General features: G+C 50.0%; 1 protein-coding gene across 1 annotated transcript in view; it reads right to left on the reverse strand.

The window, feature by feature from the left end:
* The window catches only part of LOC137532555 (dual specificity testis-specific protein kinase 1-like), a 137,339-nt gene that overhangs the window by 12,267 nt on the left and 103,240 nt on the right, over positions 1–21,832 (reverse strand). Inside the window, exons 2-7 of the mRNA XM_068253187.1 lie at positions 20,277–20,398; positions 19,393–19,441; positions 18,007–18,153; positions 17,186–17,268; positions 4,112–4,193; positions 3,945–4,028 (exon numbers count right to left, since the gene is read on the reverse strand). Coding sequence (XP_068109288.1) covers positions 3,945–4,028; positions 4,112–4,193; positions 17,186–17,268; positions 18,007–18,153; positions 19,393–19,441; positions 20,277–20,398 — 567 coding nt within the window. The remainder of the gene's footprint in view (positions 1–3,944; positions 4,029–4,111; positions 4,194–17,185; positions 17,269–18,006; positions 18,154–19,392; positions 19,442–20,276; positions 20,399–21,832) is intronic.

A 21,832-nucleotide genomic window follows, 5' to 3' on the forward strand; every position in this document is an offset into this window, starting at 1 on the left:
AGTGGAAGAGAAGAAGAATGGAAGCGGTGGGACGGAAGGGGGGGGGCACATGATTTTTGAGCAATAAATACAAATTGTATTTTTACTACTACACAAGTTGAATATTTTTCAGTGTGTGCGGATTCTCCAAACTGGTGAATATTTAATCATAACAATAATAATAATAATTGGCAGATGAGGCGAGCAGTAAATTCTCATACATTTTACAAAGGAAGCACGAGGAGACAGAAGTTGTCACGTATGCCGGGGTTGTGGACATCGCTCCTGCATCCTATGTGCGTACAGATCAGCAGGGAAGGTATACACAGAATGCTGTACTACTGTATGAGCCAGATCATAATATATAAACACTAAATCCAGACTTATACACGTCATTTCATGATACGAGTAAGTATGGTCCCAGAGCTGACAATAGTTACACGTGTTTACACACAAAGTAACTTGGCTAAGCATACTACAGCTCAAGTAAAATGAAGAAAGGAAAACGTTCTCTCAGATGGACGTCGCACTAACGACACAGCCACACACTGGGCTCAGCTCTGACCGTGTGGTCTGGTGTTACTCCTGGAGCAGATATGCCGACACCAAAGCAACAAATGCTAATTCAGGTCATAAGTTTAAAGTGTACATACTAACAAATGTTATACTTACCCGGGGCTTCCTCCAGCCCCATGAGTACCGCTGCATTCCTTGCTGTCCTCCCGGGTGCCTCCATTCAGCAGCAATCAGCCTCGGTAATCTGGCTCAGTCGGTCTCTCCGGAGGGGCCACACATGCACAGAAGAGCCCGACTGGTACGGCTGAGCCAGTTACTGGTTCCGATACCATATGAACGGAGGCACTCAGGAGTAGGGTTGTATACCGGTATGACGCGGTTTGATTTTGCATGGTCATCATACCATGCACAATCACAGTTTACCAGTTTTCGGGGGGCAACATAGCAGCGGGGATGCAACGTATCGGCGGGAGCAGGGTGAGCCTTTTTACAGTTTTACCCGGTGCCCCAAATCTCCCGGCGGCTTAAAGGATACCCGAAGTGACATGATGAGATAGACATGGGTATGTACAGTGCCTAGCACACAAATAACTAGGCTGTGTTCCTTTTGTTCTTTCTCTGCCTGAAAGAGTTAAATATCAGGTATGTAAGTGGCTGACTCAGTCCTGACTCAGACAGGAAGTGACTACAGTGTGACCCTCACTGATAAGAAATTCCAACTATAAAACACTTCCCTAGCAGAAAGTGGCTTCTGAGTGCACTAAAGCGGTAAAAAAAGGGGAATTTCTTATCAGTGAGGATCACACTGCAGTCACTTCCTGTCTGAGTCAGGACTGAGTCAGCCACTTACATGCCGGATATTTAACTCTTTCAGGCAGAGAAAGAAAAAAAGGAACACAGCCTAGTTATGTGTGTGCTAGGCACTGTACATACCCATGTCTATCTCATCATGTCACATGTCATCTCGGGTATCCTTTAATCATATGTATGCCGAGAGATTGAGGCACATTATTTAATGTAAGGTGGGGGCCTGGGTTCAAACAATGGTATAATACCGTATACCGTTTTTTAGACTGTTATCATACCGTGGAATTCCATACTGTTGCACCCTTACTCGGGAGGGATGCAGCGGAGCTCATGGGGCTGGAGGAAGCCCCGGGTAATCGTAAAATCTTTTAGTAAGCCCATCTCAGGGACACTAATGACTAACTATACATGATTTATTGCAAGCGAAGATTCTTTTTCCGCCACCAAACAGAACTGTCCGGTTCTGATCCGGTTCTGTATCAGGCCTGGAGAGGAAGCTTACCGCTTGGAAAGCTTACAGTAAACCATGTACCGTCATTAAAGGTGTCACCGCAATCAACGTTTGTTGCTTTGATTTCAGAATTTTCAGAGCAGAGAAGTACTTTGTGACAACTACAATCTGTAAAATAGACCGGAGCGTCCGGCTCATACATCGCCACAAATCAATCACTTATCTCATAAACCAGCAACACACCACAATGCATATCAGCATATCAGGTTCTCTAGATATGATCCACTGAGAATAATACAAAAATGCCAGGTTTATGGTAGCCAGTGTCAATGCATCTGAGGTGTAGTACCAGTGATAGGCCACATGATGGCGCCAGAGTACAACAGAAGAGTCCCAGCCTGCTGCATACATACTTGTGCTCAATAGGCGCTAGCTGTATATGAGGATATCTGGAACTGACACTGTTCACATGGATACTTGTATTCTATAGTCAGGCTCAGCTGGCACTATGGAAACTTCAAGATCCTGTGAAACTATCATGGAGGAAAACTGAAAATGGAAGCGTTTACCAAGTTTATTTTTTTCGTTCCTGTCCAAAACTGGATCGTTTTCAGAAACATTTTTTTTAACCTCTGGTACAAATACGCAGACGTACCCGAGGAGAGGGGGGCCTCCGGATCCTACAGAGGCCTCCCACTCCGTCCTCTAGGTCCCTGCTGTCTAACCAAGCCAAGTATACAGGCAAGAGCTGGTCAGAAAGGAACATCAGGCCACGCCCCTCCTCAGACACGCCCACAGCCAGTCTGATTGGCTGTGGGGTACTGTGCAGGAAGAGGCGGGGCCTAGTGTTCTGGAGACTGCTGGGCAGTGGCGGAGGATGACATGGAGACCCTCTGCAGATTCCTCCACCTCAAGTACATGATTTGTCACCCCAGCTTCAGCTCGGGCTTGCTTTAACCACTTGAGGACCGCAGTGTTAACCCCCCCCCACCCCAGAACAGACCATTTTTCTAGAAATAGACCACTGCAGCTTTAAGGCCTTGCTGCAGGGCCGTACAACACAGCACACAAGTGATTCCCCCTCCCCTTTTCTCCCCACCAACAGAGCTTTCTGCTGGTGGGGTCTGATCACCCCCAAGATGGTTTGTTTATTTCTTTTAAATATTGGTCTTATTTTTTATGAAATTGTCTTTTCTTTAATGTTGTTGTACTCCCCCCTTCCTTCCTACCCCAGCCAATCCCTGTGATCAGCTGTCATACGCTTCAGCCTATGACAGCGAATCACCTCCGAGCACACAGAGGGGACAGCCGTGTCACACAGCTGTCCCCAAGTACAGAACTGCCGTGGATCGCACCGCTGTACAAGCTGATTAGACAGTCTCCTAGCGGCGATCACCGCTGGGAGGCTGAAGGAGGAGCAGAGCTCCGCCTACTAAGCAGAGATGTGTGCGCATCAGCACGTGCAATATCCTGCAAAACAGGCCCCAAGGACCTTACGCCAATCGGCATTAGGTGGTCCTGGGGCTGCCGCGCCCATCGCCGTGACGTGGTTGGCTAGCAGTTAAAGGACACCTGAAGTGAGAAGAATATGGAGGCTGCTATATTTATTTCCTAGTAAACTATACAAGTTGCCTGGCAGCCCTGATCTATTTGGCTGCAGCAGTGTCTGAATCACACCAGAAACAAGCATGCAGCTAATCTGGTCAGATCTGACAATGTCAGAAACACCTGATCTGCTGCATGCTTGTTCAGGGGCTATGGCTGAAAGCAGAGGCAGAGGATCAGCAAAACAGCCAGGCAACCAGTATTGCTTAAAAGGAAGTAAACATGGCAGCCTCCATATACCTCTCACTTCAAGAGTCCTTTAAAGTGAAAGGCCAGAGAAAGCTTGTAGGTTTAGTTTTGGATGGAGCAGAGACTGCTGAATCCAGCTGCCAGGTTTTTATTTCCTCCTGCGTTCCTTTCCTGCACCGGGGACTGAGGAGATTCTGAGAAGGAAACGCTTTTAGTACTTCACAGATGAGACTTTTACCGCTCTCTGGTGTCCTGTTGTGGAGATAACCTCACTTCCTGCTGAAACAGGAAGTGGGTCTATGTCCCTTGAATAAGGGGTTCCATAACTCCGCCTCACTATTCAGCACACTGACAGTTTTTCAGCATAGGCACAATATGCGGCTTCCCCTGAACTCACCTCAGTGCGGGGGAGGTAGTCAGGATCGGCTGGTATCCGGGCGATGATCTCACACAGGATGATCCCGAAGGCGAAGACGTCAGCCTGGAAGGGAGATACAGGGACAGGGTGAGGGGAGGTCCAGGCTGGGCATCTGGTGACTCGTGACGTTATTAGGGGGTCATTACCTTCTCGTTGTAGAAGTCCCCTCGGAGCACCTCGGGGGCCATCCAGTACGGCGACCCGACCACAGACAGCGGCTCCGTCTGACTGCAAGACATAGACCAACAGGATGAGCCTCAGGCACACAGGATCATGGGATACGTCGTGGGGAGCAGGGGGTCATGGGATACGGGTGAGGAGCAGAGGATCATGGGATACGTTGTGGGGAGCAGAGGATCATGGGATACCGTTGGGGAGTAGAAGATCATGGGACACGGATGGAGAGCAGAGGATCATGGGATACGGCTGAGGAGCAGAGGATCATGGGATACGGCTGAGGAGCAGAGAATCATGGAATACGTTGTGGAGAGCAGGGGGTCATGGGATACGGATGGAGAGCAGAGGATCATGGGATATGGATGGAGAGCAGAGGATCATGTGATATGGTTGGGGAGCAGAGGATCAGGGGATACGGATGTAGAGTAGAGGATCATGGGATACAGTTGAGCAGCAGAGGATCATGGGATATGGATGGGGAGCAGAGGATCATGGGATACGGTTGGAGAGTAGAGGATCATGGGATATGGATGGAGAGCAGAGGATCATGGGATACGGTTGAGAAGCAGAGGATCATGGGATACGGCTGAGGAGCAGAGGATCATGAGATACGGATGGGGAGCAGAGGATCATGGGATACGGATGGAGAGCAGAGGATCATGGGATACGGCTGAGGAGCAGAGGATCATGGTATTTGGATGAGGAGCAGAGGATCATGGGATATGGATGAGGAGCAGAGGATCATGAGATACGGCTGAGGAGCAGAGGATCATGGGATACGGTTGGGGAGCAGAGGATCATGGGATACGGATGGAGAGCAGAGGATCATGGGATACGGATGGAGAGCAGAGGATCACGGGATACGGATGGAGAGCAGAGGATCATGGGATACGGATGGAGAGCAGAGGATCATGGGATACGGATGGAGAGCAGAGGATCATGGGATACGGATGGAGAGCAGAGGATCATGGGATACGGATGGAGAGCAGAGGATCATGGGATACGGATGGAGAGCAGAGGATCATGGGATACGGATGGAGAGCAGAGGATCATGGATACGGATGGAGAGCAGAGGATCATGGATACGGATGGAGAGCAGAGGATCATGGGATACGGCTAAGGAGCAGAGGATAATGGGATACGGATGGGGAGCAGAGGATCATGGGATACGGATGGAGAGCAGAGGATCATGGGATACGGTTGGGGAGTACAGGATCCTGAGATAGGGATGGAGAGCAGAGGATCATGGGATACAGTTGGGAAGCAGAGGATCATGGGATACGGATGGAGAGCAGAGAATCATGGGATACAGATGGAGAGCAGAGGATCATGGGATATGGATGGAGAGCAGAGGATCATGGGATACGGATGGAGAGCAGAGGATCATGGGATACGGATGGAGAGCAGAGGATCATGGGATACGGATGGAGAGCAGAGGATCATGGGATACGGATGGAGAGCAGAGGATCATGGGATACGGATGGAGAGCAGAGGATCATGGGATACGGATGGGGAGCAGAGGATCATGGGATACGGATGGAGAGCAGAGGATCATGGGATACGGATGGGGAGCAGAGGATCATGGGATACGGCTGAGGAGCAGAGGATAATGGGATACGGCTGAGGAACAGAGGATCATGAGATACGGATGGGGAGCAGAGGATCATGGGATACGGATGGAGAGCAGAGGATCATGGGATACGGATGGAGAGCAGAGGATCATGGGATACAGTTGGGGAGCAGAGGATAATGGGATACGGCTGAGGAACAGAGGATCATGAGATACGGATGGGGAGCAGAGGATCATGGGATACGGATGGAGAGCAGAGGATCATGGGATACGGATGGAGAGCAGAGGATCATGGGATACGGATGGAGAGCAGAGGATCATGGGATACGGCTGAGGAGCAGAGGATCATGGGATACGGTTGGGGAGTACAGGATCCTGAGATATGGATGGAGAGCAGAGGATCATGGGATACAGTTGGGGAGCAGAGGATCATGGGATACGGATGGAGAGCAGAGGATCATGGGATACGGATGGAGAGCAGAGGATCATGGGATACGGATGGAGAGCAGAGGATCATGGGATACGGATGGAGAGCAGAGGATCATGGGATACGGATGGAGAGCAGAGGATCATGGGATACGGATGGAGAGCAGAGGATCATGGGATACGGTTGGGGAGTACAGGATCCTGAGATAGGGATGGAGAGCAGAGGATCATGGGATACAGTTGGGAAGCAGAGGATCATGGGATACGGATGGAGAGCAGAGAATCATGGGATACAGATGGAGAGCAGAGGATCATGGGATATGGATGGAGAGCAGAGGATCATGGGATACGGATGGAGAGCAGAGGATCATGGGATACGGATGGAGAGCAGAGGATCATGGGATACGGATGGAGAGCAGAGGATCATGGGATACGGATGGAGAGCAGAGGATCATGGGATACGGATGGAGAGCAGAGGATCATGGGATACGGATGGAGAGCAGAGGATCATGGGATACGGATGGAGAGCAGAGGATCATGGGATACGGATGGGGAGCAGAGGATCATGGGATACGGCTGAGGAGCAGAGGATAATGGGATACGGCTGAGGAACAGAGGATCATGAGATACGGATGGGGAGCAGAGGATCATGGGATACGGATGGAGAGCAGAGGATCATGGGATACGGATGGAGAGCAGAGGATCATGGGATACAGTTGGGGAGCAGAGGATAATGGGATACGGCTGAGGAACAGAGGATCATGAGATACGGATGGGGAGCAGAGGATCATGGGATACGGATGGAGAGCAGAGGATCATGGGATACGGATGGAGAGCAGAGGATCATGGGATACGGATGGAGAGCAGAGGATCATGGGATACGGCTGAGGAGCAGAGGATCATGGGATACGGTTGGGGAGTACAGGATCCTGAGATATGGATGGAGAGCAGAGGATCATGGGATACAGTTGGGGAGCAGAGGATCATGGGATACGGATGGAGAGCAGAGGATCATGGGATACGGATGGAGAGCAGAGGATCATGGGATACGGATGGAGAGCAGAGGATCATGGGATACGGATGGAGAGCAGAGGATCATGGGATACGGATGGAGAGCAGAGGATCATGGGATACGGATGGAGAGCAGAGGATCATGGGATACGGATGGAGAGCAAAGGATCATGGGATACGGATGGAGAGCAGAGGATCATGGGATACGGATGGAGAGCAGAGGATCATGGGATACGGATGGAGAGCAGAGGATCATGGGATACGGATGGAGAGCAGAGGATCATGGGATACGGATGGGGAGCAGAGGATCATGGGATACGGTTGGGGAGTACAGGATCCTGAGATATGGATGGAGAGCAGAGGATCATGGGATACAGTTGGGGAGCAGAGGATCATGGGATACGGATGAGGAGCAGAGGATCATGGGATACGGATGGAGAGCAGAGGATCATGGGATACGGATGGAGAGCAGAGGATCATGGGATACGGATGGAGAGCAGAGGATCATGGGATACGGATGGAGAGCAGAGGATCATGGGATACGGATGGAGAGCAGAGGATCATGGGATACGGATGGAGAGCAGAGGATCATGGGATACGGATGGAGAGCAGAGGATCATGGATACGGATGGAGAGCAGAGGATCATGGATACGGATGGAGAGCAGAGGATCATGGGATACGGCTAAGGAGCAGAGGATAATGGGATACGGATGGGGAGCAGAGGATCATGGGATACGGATGGAGAGCAGAGGATCATGGGATACGGTTGGGGAGTACAGGATCCTGAGATAGGGATGGAGAGCAGAGGATCATGGGATACAGTTGGGAAGCAGAGGATCATGGGATACGGATGGAGAGCAGAGGATCATGGGATACGGATGGAGAGCAGAGGATCATGGGATACGGTTGGGGAGTACAGGATCCTGAGATATGGATGGAGAGCAGAGGATCATGGGATACAGTTGGGGAGCAGAGGATCATGGGATACGGATGGAGAGCAATGGATCATGGGATACGGATGGAGAGCAGAGGATCATGGGATACGGATGGAGAGCAGAGGATTATGGGATACGGATGGAGAGCAGAGGATCATGGAATACGGATGGAGAGCAGAGGATCATGGGATACGGATGGAGAGCAGAGGATCATGTGATATGGATGGAGAGCAGAGGATCATGGGATACAGTTGGGGAGCAGAGGATAATGGGATACGGCTGAGGAACAGAGGATCATGAGATACGGATGGGGAGCAGAGGATCATGGGATACGGATGGAGAGCAAAGGATCATGGGATACGGTTGGGGAGTACAGGATCCTGAGATGTGAATGGAGAGCAGAGGATCATGGGATACAGTTGGGGAGCAGAGGATCATGGGATACGGATGGAGAGCAGAGGATCATGGGATACGGATGGGGAGCAGAGGATCATGGGATACAGTTGGGGAGCAGAGGATCATGGGATACGGATGGAGAGCAGAGGATCATGGGATACAGTTGGGGAGCAGAGGATAATGGGATACGGCTGAGGAACAGAGGATCATGAGATACGGATGGGGAGCAGAGGATCATGGGATACGGATGGAGAGCAGAGGATCATGGGATACGGATGGAGAGCAGAGGATCATGGGATACGGATGGAGAGCAGAGGATCATGGGATACGGATGGAGAGCAAAGGATCATGGGATACGGATGGAGAGCAGAGGATCATGGGATATGGATGGAGAGCAGAGGATCATGGGATACGGATGGAGAGCAGAGGATCATGGGATACGGATGGGGAGCAGAGGATCATGGGATACGGATGGGGAGCAGAGGATCATGGGATACGGATGGGGAGCAGAGGATCATGGGATACGGCTGAGGAGCAGAGGATAATGGGATACGGCTGAGGAACAGAGGATCATGAGATACGGATGGGGAGCAGAGGATCATGGGATACGGATGGAGAGCAGAGGATCATGGGATACGGTTGGGGAGTACAGGATCCTGAGATATGGATGGAGAGCAGAGGATCATGGGATACAGTTGGGGAGCAGAGGATCATGGGATACGGATGGAGAGCAAAGGATCATGGGATACGGATGGAGAGCAGAGGATCATGGGATACGGATGGAGAGCAGAGGATCATGGGATACGGATGGAGAGCAGAGGATTATGGGATACGGATGGAGAGCAGAGGATCATGGAATACGGATGGAGAGCAGAGGATCATGTGATATGGATGGAGAGCAGAGGATCATGGGATATGGATGGAGAGCAGAGGATCATGGGATACGGATGGAGAGCAGAGGATCATGGGATACGGATGGAGAGCAGAGGATCATGGGATACGGATGGAGAGCAGAGGATCATGGGATACGGATGGAGAGCAGAGGATCATGGGATACAGTTGGGGAGCAGAGGATCATGGGATACGGATGGAGAGCAGAGGATAATGGGATACGGCTGAGGAACAGAGGATCATGAGATACGGATGGGGAGCAGAGGATCATGGGATACGGATGGAGAGCAGAGGATCATGGGATACGGTTGGGGAGTACAGGATCCTGAGATATGGATGGAGAGCAGAGAATCATGGGATACAGTTGGGGACAGGGCTGTGGAGTCGGTCCAAAAATCCACCGACTCCGACTCCTCAGTTTAGGATTCCACCGACTCCGACTCCGACTCCTCTAATTTGCATATTACAATTTTGTTGATTAAAAGTATGTAACATGAAATTCGTCTCTTAACTGCCAACGCTTAGGAATTTTACAAGACAACTGAAGTGAGAAGGATATGTAGACTACTATATTTATTCCCTTTAGACTAAAACTAGTCCTTGGTAAGAGTACTTGTAAAAGGTACAAACCGGAACAAAGAACATCTATCAGGCCCTAGGCAATGTAAGTGTGGGTACATGTAAGAATGATGTGCAGGTACTCTGCAGGGGAATGAGGAGATTGTAAACAGACAACACCTCTGTGTTCAATGTGCACAGCATTCTCAGTGGATTCCCTGCAGCTCTGTGGGGAGTGCATATGTAGATTATAGTACTACTGTGTAACAAAGTAAACCTGAGACAGATGAAATTAAAGTTTTATACATACCTGGGGCTTCCTCCAGCCTCCTTCAGGATAATCAGTCCCTCGTTGTCCTCCTCCACCACCTGGATCTTCTGCTATGAGTCCAGGTACTTGAGCCAGTCGGGCGTAGTGCGCATGCACACACTCCGCCGCCAGGAGCATACTACACCTGTGCAACACTATTGCGCAGGTGCAGAATGTCCCTGGCTGTGGGAGCGGCATGCGGCCGGACAGCGCTGACTGGCTGAATTACCAGGACTCATAGCAGAAGATCCGGGTGGTGGAGGACAGCGAGGGACAGTGTTGCCAACTCATCCCTTTAAATACGGACGCTTATGAATTATACATGTCTTGTGGCTAGTTAGATGCAATTTAGGCACTGATTATGTGTGAGAAGCCCCAGAACCTGTATAACTTAGATGTGTCAGTATTTAAAGGGATGAGTTGGCAACCCTGGCAAGGGACTGATTAGCCTGAAGGGGGCTGGAGGAAGCCCCAGGTATGTATAAAACTTTACTTTTCATCCGTCTCAGTTACCCTTTAATTTGTAGTCACCAAACCAAATTTTAACAACATATCAAATTATTTGATTTCATCAGCAAAGGGAGTGCATACATTTGCATAAATCAGCATCAATGCAGAATTATTTCCATCTCATTGACCATCTCTATTAGTGACACAGCTACACATCAGGCTTTATTCTTACAGCATAGATGTTATTTAGTATATATAAGAGATTCCTGTGTACGCATCATATATACAGTCACAATCAGATATGTATATCTGACCTTAAAAATACGGGGACTGCTTTATTGAAGCAGCACAAGTAACTAATTTTGATTGGTTTGTTTTATTTTTGTGGACTAAGCATAGCTATTACTGTATATATACATTATTTTTAATGACTATTATCTGAGAAATAGAACATTTTATCATATTTTCTATTTTAATTACAGTTACAAATTCATTAGGAGTCGGAGTCGGTGCATTTTTTCCCGACTCCGACTCCAGGCACCCAAAATTGCCCGACTCCACGACTCCGACTCCACAGCCCTGGTTGGGGAGCAGAGGATCATGGGATACGGATGGAGAGCAGAGGATCATGGGATACGGATGGAGAGCAGAGGATCATGGGATACGGATGGAGAGCAGAGGATCATGGGATACGGATGGGGAGCAGAGGATCATGGGATACGGCTGAGGAGCAGAGGATAATGGGATACGGCTGAGGAACAGAGGATCATGAGATACGGATGGGGAGCAGAGGATCATGGGATACGGATGGAGAGCAGAGGATCATGGAATACGGTTGGGGAGTACAGGATCCTGAGATATGGATGGAGAGCAGAGGATCATGGGATACAGTTGGGGAGCAGAGGATCATGGGATAAGGATGGAGAGCAGAGGATCATGGGATACGGATGGAGAGCAGAGGATCATGGGATACGGATGGAGAGCAGAGGATCATGGGATACGGATGGAGAGCAGAGGATCATGGGATACGGCTGAGGAGCAGAGGTTCATGAGATACGGCTGAGGAGCAGAGGATCATGGGATACAGTTGGGGAGCAGAGGATCATGGGATACGGATGGAGAGCAGAGGATCATGGGATACGCATGGAGAGCCGAGGATCATGGGATACGGATGGAGAGTAAAGGATCATGGGATACGGATGGAGAGCAGAGGATAATGGGATACGGCTGAGGAGCAGAGGATCATGAGATACGGATGGGGAGCAGAGGATCATGGGATACGGATGGAGAGCAGAGGATCATGGGATACGGTTGGGGAGCAGAGGATCATGGGATACGGATGGAGAGCAGAGGATCATGGGATACGGATGGAGAGCAGAGGATCATGGGATACGGATGGAGAGCAGAGGATCATGGGATACGGATGGAGAGCAGAGGATCATGGAATACGGATGAGGAGTAGAGGATCATGGGATATGGATGGGGAGCAGAGGATCATGAGATACGGATGGAGAGCAGAGGATCATGAGATACGGATGGAGAGCAGAGGATCATGAGATACGGATGGAGAGCAGAGGATCATGGGATACGGATGGAGAGCAGAGGATCATGAGATACGGCTGAGGAGCAGAGGATCATGGGATACAGTTGGGGAGCAGAGGATCATGGAATACGGATGAGGAGTAGAGGATCATGGGATATGGATGGGGAGCAGAGGATCATGAGATACGGATGGAGAGCAGAGGATCATGGGATACGGATGGGGAGCAGAGGTTCATGGGATATGGCTGAGGAGCAGAGGATCATGAGATACGGATGGAGAGCAGAGGATCATGAGATACGGATGGAGAGCAGAGGATCATGAGATACGGATGGAGAGCAGAGGATCATGGGATACGGATGGAGAGCAGAGGATCATGAGATACGGCTGAGGAGCAGAGGATCATGGGATACGGATGAGGAGCAGAGGATCATGAGATACGGATGGAGAGCAGAGGATCATGAGATACGGATGGAGAGCAGAGGATCATGAGATACGGCTGAGGAACAGAGGATCATGAGATACGGATGGAGAGCAGAGGATCATGAGATACGGATGGAGAGCAGAGGATCATGAGATACGGATGGAGAGCAGAGGATCATGGGATACGGATGGAGAGCAGAGGATCATGAGATACGGCTGAGGAACAGAGGATCATGAGATACGGATGGAGAGCAGAGGATCATGAGATACGGATGGAGAGCAGAGGATCATGAGATACGGATGGAGAGCAGAGGATCATGGGATACGGATGGAGAGCAGAGGATCATGGGATACGGCTGAGGAGCAGAGGTTCATGAGATACGGCTGAGGAGCAGAGGATCATGGGATACAGTTGGGGAGCAGAGGATCATGGGATACGGATGGAGAGCAGAGGATCATGGGATACGCATGGAGAGCCGAGGATCATGGGATACGGATGGAGAGTAAAGGATCATGGGATACGGATGGAGAGCAGAGGATAATGGGATACGGCTGAGGAGCAGAGGATCATGAGATACGGATGGGGAGCAGAGGATCATGGGATACGGATGGAGAGCAGAGGATCATGGGATACGGTTGGGGAGCAGAGGATCATGGGATACGGATGGAGAGCAGAGGATCATGGGATACGGATGGAGAGCAGAGGATCATGGGATACGGATGGAGAGCAGAGGATCATGGGATACGGATGGAGAGCAGAGGATCATGGAATACGGATGAGGAGTAGAGGATCATGGGATATGGATGGGGAGCAGAGGATCATGAGATACGGATGGAGAGCAGAGGATCATGAGATACGGATGGAGAGCAGAGGATCATGAGATACGGATGGAGAGCAGAGGATCATGGGATACGGATGGAGAGCAGAGGATCATGAGATACGGCTGAGGAGCAGAGGATCATGGGATACAGTTGGGGAGCAGAGGATCATGGAATACGGATGAGGAGTAGAGGATCATGGGATATGGATGGGGAGCAGAGGATCATGAGATACGGATGGAGAGCAGAGGATCATGGGATACGGATGGGGAGCAGAGGTTCATGGGATATGGCTGAGGAGCAGAGGATCATGAGATACGGATGGAGAGCAGAGGATCATGAGATACGGATGGAGAGCAGAGGATCATGAGATACGGATGGAGAGCAGAGGATCATGGGATACGGATGGAGAGCAGAGGATCATGGGATACGGCTGAGGAGCAGAGGATCATGGGATACGGATGAGGAGCAGAGGATCATGAGATACGGATGGAGAGCAGAGGATCATGAGATACGGATGGAGAGCAGAGGATCATGAGATACGGCTGAGGAACAGAGGATCATGAGATACGGATGGAGAGCAGAGGATCATGAGATACGGATGGAGAGCAGAGGATCATGAGATACGGATGGAGAGCAGAGGATCATGGGATACGGATGGAGAGCAGAGGATCATGAGATACGGCTGAGGAGCAGAGGATCATGGGATACGGATGAGGAGCAGAGGATCATGAGATACGGATGGAGAGCAGAGGATCATGGGATACGGATGGAGAGCAGAGGATCATGGGATACGGATGGAGAGCAGAGGATCATGGGATACGGATGGGGGGCAGAGGATCATGGGATACGGCTGAGGAGCAGAGGATAATGGGATACGGCTGAGGAACAGGGGATCATGGGATACGGATGGAGAGCAGAGGATCATGGGATACGGCTGAGGAGCAGAGGGTAATGGGATACGGCTGAGGAGCAGAGGATCATGAGATACGGCTGAGGAGCAGAGGATCATGGGATACGGTTGGGGAGTACAGGATCCTGAGATATGGATGGAGAGCAGAGGATCATGGGATACAGTTGGGGAGCAGAGGATCATGGGATACGGATGGAGAGCAGAGGATCATGGGATACGGATGGAGAGCAGAGGATCATGGGATACGGATGGAGAGCAGAGGATCATGGGATACGGATGGAGAGCAGAGGATCATGGGATACGGATGGAGAGCAGAGGATCATGGGATACGGATGGAGAGCAGAGGATCATGGGATACGGATGGAGAGCAGAGGATCATGGGATACGGATGGAGAGCAGAGGATCATGGGATACGGATGGAGAGCAGAGGATCATGGGATACGGATGGGGAGCAGAGGATCATGGGATACGGATGGAGAGCAGAGGATCATGGGATACGGATGGGGAGCAGAGGATCATGGGATACAGCTGAGGAGCAGAGGATCATGGGATACGGATGGAGAGCAGAGGATAATGGGATACGGCTGAGGAACAGAGGATCATGAGATACGGATGGGGAGCAGAGGATCATGGGATACGGATGGGGAGCAGAGGATCATGGGATACGGATGGAGAGCAGAGGATCATGGGATACGGTTGGGGAGTACAGGATCCTGAGATATGGATGGAGAGCAGAGGATCATGGGATACAGTTGGGGAGCAGAGGATCATGGGATACGGATGGAGAGCAGAGGATCATGGGATACGGATGGAGAGCAGAGGATTATGGGATACGGATGGAGAGCAGAGGATCATGGAATACGGATGGAGAGCAGAGGATCATGGGATACGGATGGAGAGCAGAGGATCATGGGATACAGTTGGGGAGCAGAGGATCATGGGATACGGCTGAGGAACAGAGGATCATGAGATACGGATGGGGAGCAGAGGATCCTGAGATATGGATGGAGAGCAGAGGATCATGGGATACAGTTGGGGAGCAGAGGATCATGGGATACAGTTGGGGAGCAGAGGATCATGGGATACGGATGGAGAGCAGAGGATCATGGGATACAGTTGGGGAGCAGAGGATCATGGGATACGGATGGAGAGCAGAGGATCATGGGATACGGATGGAGAGCAGAGGATCATGGGATACGGATGGGGAGCAGAGGATCATGGGATACGGATGGGGAGCAGAGGATCATGGGATACGGATGGAGAGCAGAGGATCATGGGATACGGATGGAGAGCAGAGGATTATGGGATACGGATGGAGAGCAGAGGATCATGGAATACGGATGGAGAGCAGAGGATCATGGGATACGGATGGAGAGCAGAGGATCATGTGATACGGATGGAGAGCAGAGGATCATGGGATACAGATGGGGAGCAGAGGATAATGGGATATGGATGGAGAGCAGAGGATCATGGGATACAGTTGGGGAGCAGAGGATCATGGGATACGGATGGAGAGCAGAGGATCATGGGATACGGATGGAGATCAGAGGATCATGGGATACAGTTGGGGAGCAGAGGATCATGGGATACGGATGGTAGAGCAGAGGATCATGGGATACGGATGGAGAGCAGAGGATCATGGGATACGGATGGGGAGCAGAGGATCATGGGATACAGTTGGGGAGCAGAGGATCATGGGATACGGATGGAGAGCAGAGGATCATGGGATACGGATGGGGAGCAGAGGATCATGGGATACGGCTGAGGAGCAGAGGATAATGGGATACGGCTGAGGAGCAGAGGATAATGGGATACGGCTGAGGAACAGAGGATCATGAGATACGGATGGGGAGCAGAGGATCATGGGATACGGATGGAGAGCAGAGGATCATGGGATACGGATGGAGAGCAGAGGATCATGGGATACGGATGGAGAGCAGAGGATCATGGGATACGGATGGAGAGCAGAGGATCATGGGATATGTTGTGGGTAGCACGGGGTCATGGGATACAGATGGAGAGCAGAGGATCATGGGATACGGATGGAGAGCAGAGGATCATGGAATATGGATGAGGAGTAGAGGATCATGAGATACGGCTGAGGAGCAGAGGATCATGGGATACGGATGAGGAGCAGAGGATCATGGGATACGGATGAGGAGTAGAGGATCATAGGATACGGATGAGGAGTAGAGGATCATGGGATACGGATGGAGAGCAGAGGATCATGGGATACGGATGGAGAGCAGAGGATCATGGGATACGGATGGAGAGCAGAGGATCATGGAATATGGATGAGGAGCAGAGGATCATGAGATACGGCTGAGGAGCAGAGGATCATGGGATACGGATGAGGAGCAGAGGATCATGGGATACGGATGAGGAGCAGAGGATCATGGGATACGGATGAGGAGTAGAGGATCATAGGATACGGATGAGGAGCAGAGGATCATGGGATACGGATGAGGAGCAGAGGATCATGGGATACGGATGAGGAGTAGAGGATCATAGGATACGGATGAGGAGTAGAGGATCATGGGATACGGATGGAGAGCAGAGGATCATGGGATACGGATGGAGAGCAGAGGATCATGGGATACGGATGGAGAGCAGAGGATCATGGGATACGGATGGAGAGCAGAGGATCATGGGATACAGCTGAGGAGCAGAGGATCATGAGATACGGATGGGGAGCAGAGGATCATGAGGTACGGATGAGGAGCAGAGGATCATGGGATACGGATGAGTTATGATGCATTCGGGATACAATGTCCATGGTCACATGACTCTTGGTTCTCACCTGCGGTCCGGTATCTTCTCAGCCAATCCAAAATCTGCCACCACCGCCGTGTAGCTGCTGTCGTCATACCGCACCAGGCAGTTCTGGGGGGACACAGAGAAGGGAGGAGGCCTGTCACTATACACACACATTACAGAGAGCAGTACTGTGAACCTGCAGCCACGTGTGGACACCCAGATCCTACCAGACAAGAGCTGTAGCCGAGCATGATCAGGTCTATGGTGCTAGGCAGGCGTAGGAGGCAAAGGCATGCACAGGAGGAAGACCCAATCAGTGTCGGCCTTTTCTACCAAAACCCGAGTGGGTTCGTGCTACAATGGATGGTCGAGCCGTGGACAAGCGGAATTACAGAGGGGACAGCGGAGAAGCAGCGAGGAGAAGCGGGATGGAGGAGGCGTCTGGATCCTCCACAGGATTCCCTTTATTGAGGCAAGTCCTCAAATCGGACTCTTTTTTTTCCCCCTACTGGTTCCCTTAACCACGACCAAATCTACAAAATTACCAGCTTCTTATGGTGGCCACTAATGATCCAAGCTTTTCCATCCAATTTTACCCTTTCTATATAATATAAGGGAACTGCCTACAGTATCCATTCAATATATTCACTCAATTTACAATTTACCCTTTTGCTACAGAGATTTGGTAAGATTGGATCATTAGTAGCCACCTTTCAATGAACTGAATAACGAGACAATGGCGACACACGTCAGAAGTGTTCGGAGAACAGCTCCTCACAGGGACACTGGAAACCAGTAGAGAGCGCTCCACCACCCAGACAAGTTCCTGAGACCCCCCCCATCCCCGCACCATGGTGGGCTTACCTTGGAGGTCAGGTCCCGATGGAAGACCCCCTTAGAATGCAGATAGCGCAGCCCCCGAGCGATCTCCAGGCTTAGCTTCACCCTTATGGACCAGGACAGGGGCTCCGAGCTCTGCAACAGCTGCTCCAGGTTTCCTCCATTGATGTACTGCAGATACAAAGACCATCTCATTACTACAGAAGACACTACAGATAAAGAGAACCTGTCATCACCGCCAGATCCACCAACATCCTCTACACTGACAGGACAAAACCATCAAAACAGCCGGACCAATGTTACGCAAGTCTCTGTTGTGCTGCCAAAGCAGATGTGAAATGTCCTGGCCTGGACTCCACAAGACCTGTCTATGTGTCCCGTGTCCAGGCCTGGACTCCACAAGACCTGTCCATGTGTCCCGTGTCCAGGCCTGGACTCCACAAGACCGTCCATGTGTCCTATTGTATATCACAAACTGATGTCAGCTCACATAGTGCAGCTTCCTCTAGCAGTCAAGCCTGGACCCCCTAGTCGATGATATATATTTCTAATACATATAATCACTATCAGAATATAATAAAGTGCATCACCCCCTGGTGGTCAGGCCTGGACCCCACATATCCTGTCATGATGTCCTGTGTTATCTTAGTATAGATGCACAATATGTATAATACACTAACAGACTATAATATAGTGCAGTTCCCTTTAGTAGTTAGACAAAGACTCCACAAGACCGGTCAAGGTTTTCGTGTGGTATCTGTGACCAAGATGTCAACAGCAGATCCACTAAGACCTGGTGTGAGGCCTAAATGTGAGGTCGGCTCCCATGGTTTGGATACTTAGACTTGAAGAGAATATGATTCATCAAATCTGGCTACCTACCATTGTTCCATCATCCAGTCTGGACCTTGTGTCATTGTCGGGGCCTGTGATGGTGGACAGAGTTTAGCACAGACTGGTCTACACGGCCCCATACACAGCAAGGTCTGATACATGAGCTCTTCTGTGGAATAGCACCAGACTGGAAACCCTTCATCACCGACCAGCACCAATTACACCCTCAGCAGTTCATTAGTCATCCTTCCTTGGACCAGGAACAGCCTACACCACCTGCCACTGCTATGACCAAAAAGTGTAGCCTTCAAAATATGGCCTTTGTCCGTCAGATCCTTACACTCTCTCACGTTTCCTGCTGCCAACACATCCCACCTTCAGGCACTGACTGTCCACTTCCTGTCCGATATATCCCACCCCATATCAGGTGCCATTGTAACAGAATACTCAACGTGATCTACTCCACCAGTCAGTGTGTGTAATGATCTGGCTGACTGATGTATATCAGAGACAGAACATTACAGAAAGTGAGCTAAGCTCAGCCAATCATCAGCCAGAGCAGGAGGCGGTACTCACCTCTGTCAGTGCGTGGAGCTGTCCCTGGTGGACACACACCCCCATAAACCTGAAATGGAGACAGAGAGGGACACATCAGAGATCCACATGTGACAGAAGAGAAACCATACAGAAGTCCAACAGAGATAAGAAAGACCTAACTATGTACATGCAATGGTGGAACTACCTCACGATATCGGAGTAACACATAAAATCAGGGTGCACCTACTTCAAGATGACTAGATTACCTGGGATAAGGTGACCATTTCTAAGGTAACACAAGATATCACAGAGGTCTGCATACCTCAGGATGTTGTGTAGCAGACTCTATATGCTCTGCCTACTTCAGGATGCACAGGACCTGGTTAGGGATACATGTACCTCTGGTTGTTGGGGTGGAACAAGACATGGCTGGGGGTACATGTACCTCTGGCTGTTGGGGTGGCACAGGACATGGATGTGGTACATGAATCTCTGGTTCCTGGGAAGGCACAGGAAATGGCTGGGGGTACATGTACCTCTGGTTGTTGGTGAGGCACAGGGCATGGCTGGTGGTACATGCATCTCTGGTTGTTGGGGAAGGGGGGCACAAGACACGGTTGGGGTACACAACTCTGGTTGGTGGGGTGGCACAGGACATGGTTGGGGGTAAACATCACTCTGGTTGGTGGGGTGGCACAGGACATGGTTGGGGGTACATGTACCTCTGGTTGTTGGGGTGGCACAGGACACGGTTGGGGGTACATGTACCTCTGGTTGTTGGGGTGGCACAGGACACGGTTGAGGGTACATGAAGAATCTCTGGTTGTGTGTGTGTGTGGGGGGGGGGGGCACAAGACATGGTTGGGGATACATGTTCATCTGGTTGGTGGGGTGGCAGAGGACATGATTGGGGGGACACCTACCTCAGTATATTGGGGTGACAGAGGCGGTTCATCAGCTGGACCTCCCGCAGCATGTTGGCTCGATTGCTCATCATCTTATTCATCTTCAACACCATGATCTGTCCGGACTGGCGGTGACGCACCTGCAGGAATGATGGACAGAGTAAGCGCATTGTTCAGGTGACCTCATAAGAAATGTCATCATTATACCAGGCAATACATCCAAGGTGAGGTCCATGGTATTTTATTATTTTTATTGATGGATCAAATAAAACTGAATCACTATTTGTGGACACAATAGGTGAACGATTGCATCAGTTTTACATAAATCAAAACAATCGAGTAAACTGGGCACAGTATCGCTCTGTGGCCCCCCTTCAAGGCTCTTATGCCCCGTATCACCATCTAGAATACTTCAAACTCAGGTAAGAATCATACAAAGCAAAACAACATTTAATTAAAACTAAAAAAACAACAACACACTACTACACAAATATGGAAAAAACTCCCTGCACACCCTCAAGCAAAGTCTGCCGCCTCTCATACACCCTCTCCCCCACCTGCAGAGCCTGGACTTCTATTTGTCAAACTTCCAACTTGCCCAAGTAGCCACCAATCTTCTTTATGCTGGGAATAGATGGGTCGATTTTGCCGCTCGATTCCGCGCCCAATCGTTTTCCGCGTTTGATTCTGTAGGCGATTCTCTTATCTTCCATTCGTTTTTCTCATTTTTCCCATTGTCCTCCATGCAGAATCGAGCACGGAAATGATCGGGCGGGAGATTGGACATGTCGGAAATTTATTTATTTATATAGATTATATTATCGAACCATCTAAATGGCCCAGAATCGAGCCGTGTATTCCCAGCATTAGATACCACTGTGAAGATTCTAGGAGTTTCATCAGATGGATTATTTGGTTCCTAGAGCACATAGGCTCAACAAATGTTCTCCATGTTTTTTAAAAAAATTCTTAAAGTGGACCCAAATTAAAAAATACAAGATTTCAGAAATAAAATCTATTTTCTAAGTTATAATAATAAATAGCAGCCTTTTTTCAGCTGTATGATGGCAAATATAAAATATTTTACATTTATTGGAGAACCCCCCCCCTTCCTTTCATATTGCCGGGACAGAATCCGGCAGACTGGTGGAGTAGATGGTGTCCAGCAATGGAGGAATTGCTAATGGCTGCCCCCAGTATAACCCTAGTAATGAAAAGAGAAGGGTGAGAAGCATGCACTGAAATGCTAATAGGCTTGAAGGAGTGTTTATTTATATTTGTATGTGTCAGAGTGGTGCAACTAAATATTTTTAATTTAAAAAATGTTTGGTTTGGGTCCCCTTTAAGAGACTGGCTCTTGTGTCTTTCCATATTTACCTTTCTATGTGGAGAAGTTAGTTCAATAATTCTATAATCAATGGCAGGGGAGGGGGCTCTGGAGATAACCAATAGCAAAACTTGCTCAGACTTCTGTAATGATGGGACATAAGCTGCCCCAAGGAGAGGATAACACATGCAGAAGAGCAGGTTCACCTGCCTGGAGGAGCCCAAAAATTATTTCCAAAAACTCAGGA

Source organism: Hyperolius riggenbachi, chromosome 1 (assembly GCF_040937935.1).
Source record: "Hyperolius riggenbachi isolate aHypRig1 chromosome 1, aHypRig1.pri, whole genome shotgun sequence".
Lineage (NCBI taxonomy): Eukaryota > Metazoa > Chordata > Amphibia > Anura > Hyperoliidae > Hyperolius > Hyperolius riggenbachi.